Consider the following 9,846-nt stretch of genomic DNA (forward strand, 5'->3'; position numbering starts at 1 on the left):
AATCTTTGCAAAATGCATAGCCCCCGATTCACAGCAGGAAAAATATTTACTGTTTTTGTATTTACAGCAAAAATGACAGTGGGATATATAATTTACATTTGACAATGATGTAGAAAGTATTTGTTAATTAAAGTATTTGTTAATCCTTTTAGCATAACAATTTTTAAATTTTACTTTTTGAGTAAAAAGTAGATATGGGGTAAAATATGTGGTGATGGAATCTATACCCTCTTTCAAAATGAATAAGGAAGCACAAATTAGGGCTTTTACATGAGTGTAGTTTTCATATCTTAATTTTACTCTTATTCATCTGAATGTGATAACCACTCACACTGACGTTTGGATTGTTTTAATGGTGGTTATGTTTGAGCTTTGTGAGAAAATGCAGGGATACAATAGCTAGCACTTAGTGATTCTATATCTTGATACAGTCTACAAACCCATAAATAAGGCAAATCTACGCTCCAGCCCCAGAGAGCACAGCTGGACTCTGGTTTGAATTGATGACACAGTAAATCAAAAAGCCATAGGACCTATCTTTGTCCTTTCTTCCAAATTTTGAAGATAGATAACTTTCTTAATAGCTTACATAAATGGTCCTAAAGTACACTGCCCTAAAAAATTCAACAAACCACTGAAAACTAACACATTTCTGGATAGCACTGCTGGGAGTGGAGGAAAAGTGTGGCCCAAGGAGCCTCTATAAAAGGCGCAATCACAACTCCTTGACTGCATGGAAAAGCTCATGTGCTTTCCAAGTAGAGACAAAACTGTGTCAAAACAGTGATTGGTTTAGAATTACCCACACCAACCCTGACACAGGTTGAATGTGGTGGGGCGAGTGCAAGCTTTTACTCTTCTGCTTTGAAATAAGCATAAAAGCTCCCCGGTGACAGAGGTAGCAGCTACAGAAGATTTTATTTGCAGCTTACAGTATTATACTGAGCAAAATTACACACATTCTAAATTATGTCTCCTGAAGTAAAAAAAAAAAATGCATGCATATTTGTCTGGAAGATTCTTCACATGATCCCAAGTTTCAAGCTATAAAAATATCTTCTTGGAAATGTTCATACCTATTCATGCACTTGTATATACATTCATCTGTTTGCTTTCATTCATATCATTTTCCTCAGCAAATATGTAATGGGCACCTCTCAAGTATCAGGCAACAGGCAAGCACTACTCAGACACAGCACTACCTCACAGAGCATGGTTTAATGGAGAATCAATGGGGAAGACTGACAAAGTAAAACAGCCAAATGAAGTCCAAAACTGTGATGTCAGAAAGAAAGACTATGGTTTCTTAGGAAAGTGGTAGGGAAGAACCTAAATTAGGGTGACACTTCTACTGACTCCTGCACTGAGCATGAGTGTCACTCTCTAATAAAGTGAGCTGGGAAAGCCACTGAAGCAGGACCTGGCCCCAGGCTTGCTGGTGTCCCCTGAGCACACTTTCTCACCTGCACCTTTAAAACTCTGTCAAGCTGATTGCCATGTTTGAAGATCAATATGATGTAACACTCAAAGAATGTAAAACAAAAAGACAAAAAATAAATCTATACAGTGATATAACACTTTTATACTTCAATATATTTCAACTGTCCTGTGTGCCTCATTAACTCCTCAAAATACAGTGATCAGTGTACATTATAAAAGACAGACCCACGTGACAAAAAAGAGAGGTTCTGTTAGCTTTGCTGCCACAGACACCAGATTGTGGTAAGTCAAATACTAGTTCCAAATCTCTTGACACGTGAAATCACAAAGTCTGCAATCTCACTTAAGCCTTTCTTTCTCAGAGTCATGTATACTCACCCCTGAGACCTGTGTTTCTTTAGTTTCTGCATGCAATTAATTGAACAAAGTATCCTCTCTTTATTGGTGTCTATGAGAATGACATTCTTCATTTAAACAATCACAAGACTTGACAAGGAGAGCAAGCAGCAGGAGTCACTTTTCCAACTGCTTTCATTTCCGGTCATCAATGGAAACATGAGCAGAGGGTTTGCTTTTGGAGGCTGCAGACAGAAGCTGGTCATGAGTGTGGATAAACTGAATTTCAGTGAATTTCCAGCCAGATGTAATTGTTCTTTAAACATGCATTGATAAAAGCTAAATATTTACATGCAAGGCACCATAAGCTCCCTGAGCAGGCTCACGAAGGAAGTCATTCATAACAGGAAAATGAAGATAAGATCCATTTTTTAAAAAGATCTAACAACACAAGCTTTACAACCTCCCTTGGGGAAAAGACAAAAAGCATTTGCCTAGGGCTCCTATACCATTCATTCTAATATTAAACACAACCCTCTCTTTATAGAGTGTGTTATGTAAGGGGTTGCTGTAATCTATTTCCTAAGTTCATTTGTGCTTTCTTAAAAGTGCCTGGCATTGACAGGCATGAAACATACCGGCAGTGAAAAGTAATGTCCTCAATGAACACCCATACTTTTATGCACAGCAACCTAGAAGCAAACACTGCCACACTCTGTGGACCTTCCTGAGAGGGCCTTCCTGGTAAGCAGTTTTCCAACCCCCATCTGGGTCAGCAAAACACTTTGCCTGGCTGAGTCATCCCCCAGCTGCCCAATGCTCTGAAAGCACTCTCACACTCCCTACCTTTGAACTGCTAGAAACAATTCTTACACATCCCTGAATGTGGTTCAGACCTGTAGCAGAGGAACAGAGACAGACACCTTTCTGATATAGACTGCACAGTGTCTTGACTAAGGTTTTCTTTGCAGAGCCCTCCAGGATAGACCTGGCATATATCTGTGCTCTTAATGCATGGGGTCAGTGAGTTAACTGAGAACAGAGTTCAGATTTGGACATGGTGCCATAGATGCTAGGCCTAGATTATTTTTAAGTACCCTAAAGGATTCTGGGTTTTACTCTCCTGCTTGCAAACCAGCAGAGTGCAAGTTTGGACTAAGTGCTCAATCAGCAATCATCAACAGCTAAGCAACTCTGAAGTCAGAGAGCGACTATCAAACAATTCCCCAAACCCTTGATCCTAGCATACTCTAGCCAGAAGATCTCTGCTCTTTCTTTTCTCATCTGGAAAAAAAAGTCAAGAAAAATGAATTAATAGTATAGGTAATGTGTAAATGTGGGAATGAATATATGCATGTGTGAACATAATATGTGAACATTTGTATATGGACATGTGTGAATGTGTGAACAGTGTGTATGAATATTAGTATATGCCCCTGTGTTGTTTTTGTATAAATTCTTAGAGCTATTCCATTGCACCTCTGGAGCTCTGCTATCCTCTGTGTTGCTTTGAACATGAATAAGAATGTGTCTACTTAATAAGGAGGCTCCAAAAGGCTCCTTGAAATGTGTTCGAACTGTGTTTTTTCTGCACTATTCTGTTTTTAACACCTAGACATATACATGTGGATTTCTGAGGAAAAAAATGCAACACATGACATATTAACACAAGAGAGATAGAATCCTGAGAACAGCAACCTTGCTTACTTTTTGTCAACTTGACAAAGGCTTGGGTCAATTGGGAAGAACGAATCTTCATCAAGAAAAGGCCTCCCTGGGATTGGCCTATATGCAAGCCTATGGTGTATCTTCTTGATTAATGGTTGATAAGGGAGGATCCAGCTCACTACGGGGGCAAAGAGGAGACTGCCCCTGGGTTGGTGGTTCGAGTTCTATAAAATGAAGACTGAGTAAGTCACGGGAAGCAAGTCAGTAAGCAGTGTTGCTCCGTGGCTTCTGCTTCAACTCCTGCCTCCAAGTTCCTACCTAGGACATGTGTGAATGTGTGAACATTGTGTGTGAATGTTCTGAACTCACTTTCCTCAGGAGTAGAGTGTGACCTAAGAGCTATAAGATAGAATCAACCTTTTCCTGATTTTGGTGTCGGTGTTTATCACAGCAATAGAGCCCCCAACTGTACCCATGGGTGCTGCCTAACAGCAATGAGAAAAGACACAGGGAGGATGGTTCATATGTGCATGGAACCAGAAAGAAGAAAAAAAGATCTTGCAGCTCTATTTTCTTTAGTATTGAGTTAATTTTGATAGAATAATGAAGTGCAAGTTTAATGGTACCAGTAGTTTTAGAACTGCTATAATTCAGATCTTACCTTGTTGTTCCAGTCCTTTATATTGAAAAAGTAAGATAGGCAGTTTATGCTATGAACTAACAAATTAATGCCCATTTTAATAAATAAAAGTCTCATCTAGAATATGTCAAGTATTTATTTTATTTCCAAGCAGTTTCTTACACTTCCTATAGTTAGTCATCTGTCCACCTATCTTGTCAACATGATTCTTACACAAGGACCACTGTTAAAAACTAAAAATTACAACACAAACATAATAATTTTAGGTAGATAATATTCTCATACATATAAATCTCTCAGAAATCTATATACTAAATCTCAGTAATTATATCACCACGTATAATTTTCAGGATAAGAGAAACAAGACAAGATATATCAAAGAAAATGACGTTGACTTATCACTGCCATGTAAGCCAAATAAAAACAGCAAGGAAAGAAAAAAAACGGAAGACAAAAAAAGCAGAATATCTCAAGTATCCATCCATACACCAAGCTATGGTAAAAACCAATTTTGTGTATTAAAGCACCCAAATCTATTCCTAATTACTTGAACAAAACACCAAAAAGGAGTGAGCAGATAACACATCCATACACATAATGTGCATATTTGTTTATCTAACACCAGAGGCCCCTTGGGAGGAGCATCATCCACACATCTTCCAACAGGTACAAACAACACTTTACAGTTGCTTAAGGATGAAGTGCAGCAATGGCCTTCAAATCTCATAAACAAAGATATTTTCAACTCTCCCACCTAACAATATATGTGTTTCTAAACAATCTAACTCAAAGGATGTGTGAACTTTTTACTGAATTAAATGTATGTTCTTAGAACTATGTCTATGGAGCTGCCAAGGCAGCCAGTAGGTACAGTGCATGCCTAGCAGGCACACAGCACTAAGTCTGATTCCCAACACTGCAAACAAATGTGTGTGTGTGTGTGTGTGTGTGTGTGTGTGTGTGTGTGTGTGTGTGTGTGTGTGTGTGTGTGTGTGTGTGTGTGTGTGTACATAGGACTCTGTGTATGTGCGTTTGTGTGTATATACACGTATATATGTGTGTTTATATGTAGATGTGTACATATATATGTGTGCATGCATGCATGTATATGGGTAGGAACTTATGGAAAATTTACAACAAACACAAAACTTTTTATGATCACTTATCCACCATTCCTTGCTCCTTACAACTTTGCTCTCTCTCTCTGAATTTAAATTATCAAAATATTCTCTTTAAAGCACATCTCAAATCTTGTCAATTTACAGACTTCCACAATTCACCTTATGAAATTTCTGGCATCATGTGGAAGGGCCTAGGCAACTTGTGTATGTTTTGCTTTGAGTTTCATGTCTCTAGTTATTTGCACAACTCTTATCTTGCTCTTGCAGCCATTTTTACCTTTGCCATTTTCTTCCCTAAACCAATCCTCTACTGCTGATACCAGTCTGAATCAATGCCCATGTCCAATTTAATTCTACATTGTTACATGAAGTTTCCCACCTCAAAACATCTCTCCCTACTTACTTTTTCCTTCACTTTCTGCTCCTTCTCTTTACTCTGCATGCAGGTCATCTACTCTAGTGGCGTTTACCATGTCCTAGATTTTGTGGGATCCATTGTTACTTCCAATAGTTACAACACTCTTAAAGCTAGACTACTTATTGTTTGGCAGTTATTTCTTCATTCCTGATTAGTTCTGTGCAGTGATCAAACAAGCTCTTAATTGAATGAATGGCTTCCAAAAACTGACTATGTGGTGTCTCAAGCCATTAAATCCACATATTATCTGTTGTTTCCTGCCAAGGGTTATCCCTAAATTAATAACCAATTGCCATATGTGAGGTTCTTTTAATAATAGGTTGAATGTCATAACACTATGTACATGTGTGTTCTACAGTACAATGTTGGCTAATCTGCTTCTGTGAGGAAGAAGACACTTCATACTGCTGTCAATCATATCTAACTAGGGGCCTTTGCTCTGCAAAGCAACTAAGCCCTAATTTATGTTCAAAATAAAGTTATAACTCCAAAGCCAGACAAAGTACTCCTATTAGAATACAAAATGAGTAGGAATGAAAGAATATACTATGGCTACGCTGTGTATAGTTATTCTTATACACTTCAAAACTGTTCTATGTTGTGGCCTATACCCTCAATTTACTTGTTCTGAGTCTAGAAAAAACTAGGGCACATCCACTCATAGACCATGAACTAAGACAAATAAGTGACAATGTTAAGTGTATCAACTATTAGCATAACACCAGAACAGCTGGATAACGAAGTCATACACTGTGAAGTGGTTCACACTACCACCCTCCCCTGTTCATTTTAATGCTTTGTAGAGTTCTTAAAGCACTGTTCAACACATTTTTCTTCCATTTGACATCCTATACAATGACGTTTGACATAGTGAAACACCAAATACTCATGTAATTAGTTTTCTCACGATCTTTAAATTCCCATCTTGAATATATTACCTTGTTACCATAAGGCCATAAAACATACCTTTTGAACAAAAGTATATTGTAAAGATAGAAATAAGTGCATAACTTTTTCAGTGTGCACTAAAGTCATGTTCCTCCTGTATATCTGTGTTTCATGTTGTACTACCTGAATACAAAGGTGTCCAGAGTGCTATACTTTATAGGAATGGGCAGGAAAAAACCAAAACCCATTGTTACTTCTCTTTCTTTTTTATAGAACTGGAGACCAGTACCACTGATCGAAGTATGGACTTGGCAAATGTTAGGTAGATGTGCACTATGCTCCTGACTTAAAAGTCCCTCATGTCATTATTTAAATTTTTTTAAATTATAAAAATAAATTTTGTAGAATATATTTCCTATATACCCCTAAATATAGCATATATTTAAACATATATCTTATACATGATTACAGAAAATTGTCCTCATGTATTTATTTGTACATATTCTGTCTCTATAATTTGCTGTAAAGTTTCTCAAAATACTCTCCACAAAACACCTGTTTCAATTTGAAGCACTATTCTTAAGTGTGAATAGCCCAAGATTCCACTCTAGCCAAGACCTGTCAGAACTCATTGGAGTGAGGCACTAGAGAGCATAAATTAAAAGCAAGTTTATCCATGTGATTCCAATGTACACCACGTTAATAAGGAGAGCACGCCCACTCATATTCTCAACATTGTATGTGCAGAAGAAAAGTTGGCAATTGATAACTTCAAAAAATATTGCTTCCAAACACCCATTCCTAGGATTTCTACAGTGCCACTAAACAGAAAAATCAGCAAACGTGTTTCATAAATTCACCGCATCACTTAGTTTCTGATTTCTTGGCGCATTAATGTGGGGGGGCACTGTCTCCTCACCTGGGGGATACTGACCTCCTATTTCCACAGGTCACAATATTGGCTCTTGTCAGCATAAGCATAAACCCTGACACTGGAATGCCAAACCTTCCAGAGTCCTGGCAAGGAGGCCTCCTCCAAGAGCGCAGGGCAGGGCTCCGTCAGCACCTAGGACAGCGCCCGGCCTCTGGGCCTCAAAACAGCGGCTGAGACCCAGTAAGCCCACCGAGAAGCTTCCAGACACAGACTACAGTCACTTGCTCTTCTCTCCCTTGGTCAGCAGCTCTTTCCAAATGACAACAAAGGAAATCCTAAGTACCTTTCACCTAGGGATGTAAGCCGCCCCCACACCCAATCTCCCTTCACAGTCCTCAGCGCCTGTTGCTAAGGGAGGGGAAACGGCGCTCAGGAAGCCTCGCGACCAGGTGACAGCCCTCCTGACAGGCTGCATGTATCGGGCAGCGCTAAGGACCGGGACTCTGGACCAGCCTAGGACCCCGCAACAGGCCTGGCGCCCACGAGCGTGCAGGGAGCGGGACGAGCAAGAGCCCGGCGCCAGAGCGCGCGGCTTCCCCTGCGGACCAGGAAACCCAGGCCGGCTCAGGCCTCCAGCCCAGCACGGGAGACATGTATGGGCCCTGGCGGCCCGTGAGGGCCGGGGACAGCTTGGGGAAGCGCAGGCACTCACCATGTTGACTTCAGAAACCATGTCGATGCTGGCGATGTCGATGTTCATCCCCACGCAGACTGGGGGACCTGCGGGAAGCGCAGCACACCGTGATCAGGCAGGCTCCAGCAGGGGGTACGGGTGGCTCTGAGGATGGGGGGCTCGCAAAGGACCACCCACCCCACCCCGCTGCAGCTCCTCGGAGGCCGCCCCCGCCTCCCTCTCCACCCAGACCGCCAACACCGTAGATCGCGCTTCCCGCAGCGGCCGCGCGCATCCCACTTACCCCCGAAGTCGGGTCTCAGACGAATGTCGTAGCCTTTCAACAGCTTGTCGACCGTCTCCTTCACAAAGGACATGTTCCCGGGGTCGTTCACGCTGAAAGAGGGGCAAGGGGCACAGAGAACAGGGTCAGGCAGCGGTTCACCCACCAGCGCCCGGCGCGCACACAGCGCGCCAGCCCGCGCCCGGCCCGCTTCCCGTCAACCCATCAGCGACCCTACCTCTGGGCGCAGCAAACCACCGCCACCAGCACAGGGGCCGAGAAGATGCCGAAAAGCCTTCCTCCCGCAAAGCCCCACATCCCTTCGCCGCGCCCCGGCACGGGGGAGGGGGCGCCCCGCCGCCGTCGCGACCCTCAGCCGGGGCTGCTGCTGCTGCTGCCACCACCGCCGCCGCGCTGGCCCAGAGCGGAGGAGGCGGAGGGGGAGGGGGAGGAGGAGAGCAGAGGGAGGAGCGGGCCGGGAGGGAGGAGCCCTGGCGCGGGAGCGCTGGGCGGGCGGAGGCGGGGGCGGAGCTGGCCAAGAACAGCTCCCGCCCCCTATGTGTCCGCGGTCACGGCGGGGCTCCGGACACCCTCTCCAGCCCCGGCAGCGGCCGCTCGAGACTCGCGGGGAGGGGCTGGCATACGACCGCAGATCCGCGCTGGTCACTGCGGGCGAGGGCCACGACTGCGTGGCGCCTGGCAAGGCGGGGGATGGGCCACAGAGCCAGCTACTCTGAGCTCACTTCAGCCAGAGGAGGGATGGGACCCTGAGATGTAACCGGAGGGCAGCAGAGGCGTGGGAAATGCTCCACATCCCCAGCCCTATCCCACCCTCCACCTCCAACCCCGCCCTGATCTGCCGGAGACCCAGCAGGCGCTGCACCGAGCCTCCGCGCTGCCTGGTCAAGAGCCACGCTGCAGAGCTAGATGTGAGGAAGCCCCATCCTCACCTGCTGGGCTCAGATCCTCGGATCCCCAGGGTCCAGGAAAGCCAAATTGACATCAGCAGGGCCTGGAGCCCGGAGCACATGGCGTTGCTCCTCTAGCCTAACCTGAGTGAGATCTGCTCCACTCCACCGTCACTGAGCTAGGAACCAACGGCGACGTGGGGATCCCCGCCTCCCTCCGCCCCTACTCCCACCCCCGGGCTTTCCCGCCTGACCCATCTTCCAGCCCCTTGCATGGCGGCCCGACTATCTATTTATCAAATATGACTACGTAAAACAGGCTCCTTAAGCTGTGCCTCTCCCTGTGTCTCCTGCACAACCATGTGAGGCTGAATTTTTTCTGCTCACATAAAAGCATTCATAATTAACAGCAAAGAGAAATCTTGTCGATAAGCTGCAATCCAAACCAGACTTAAGAGACCCTGGCCTCTCATTCCAATGATGGGAAATAATGTGTCTTTTTGGGCACACATAGGAAACATCCACACATATTTTAAGATAAAGATCTTTGTTTTGCATGTGACTGGCCAGCAGCACCCTTTGGCAGTCATTGGAAAA

At 43.9% G+C, this 9,846-nt stretch overlaps 1 protein-coding gene across 2 annotated transcripts in view; it reads right to left on the reverse strand.

Annotated features, from left to right (window-relative positions):
- LOC100769227 (gamma-aminobutyric acid receptor subunit beta-3) overlaps window positions 1-9,371 on the reverse strand; it is a 224,315-nt gene extending 214,944 nt beyond the window's left edge. Inside the window, exons 1-3 of one of the 2 annotated variants that reach the window (XM_027404733.2) lie at window positions 9,292-9,371; window positions 8,363-8,454; window positions 8,098-8,165 (exon numbers count right to left, since the gene is read on the reverse strand). In XM_027404733.2, the coding sequence (XP_027260534.1) occupies window positions 8,098-8,165; window positions 8,363-8,454; window positions 9,292-9,371 (240 nt within the window). Of the gene's footprint in view, window positions 1-8,097; window positions 8,166-8,362; window positions 8,455-8,579; window positions 8,660-9,291 lie in introns of those variants that run through there. The other variant, XM_027404732.2, reaches the window with a different exon arrangement.
- Window positions 9,372-9,846: the final 475 nt, after the last annotated feature.

This window comes from Cricetulus griseus, chromosome 3 (assembly GCF_003668045.3).
Source record: "Cricetulus griseus strain 17A/GY chromosome 3, alternate assembly CriGri-PICRH-1.0, whole genome shotgun sequence".
NCBI lineage: Eukaryota > Metazoa > Chordata > Mammalia > Rodentia > Cricetidae > Cricetulus > Cricetulus griseus.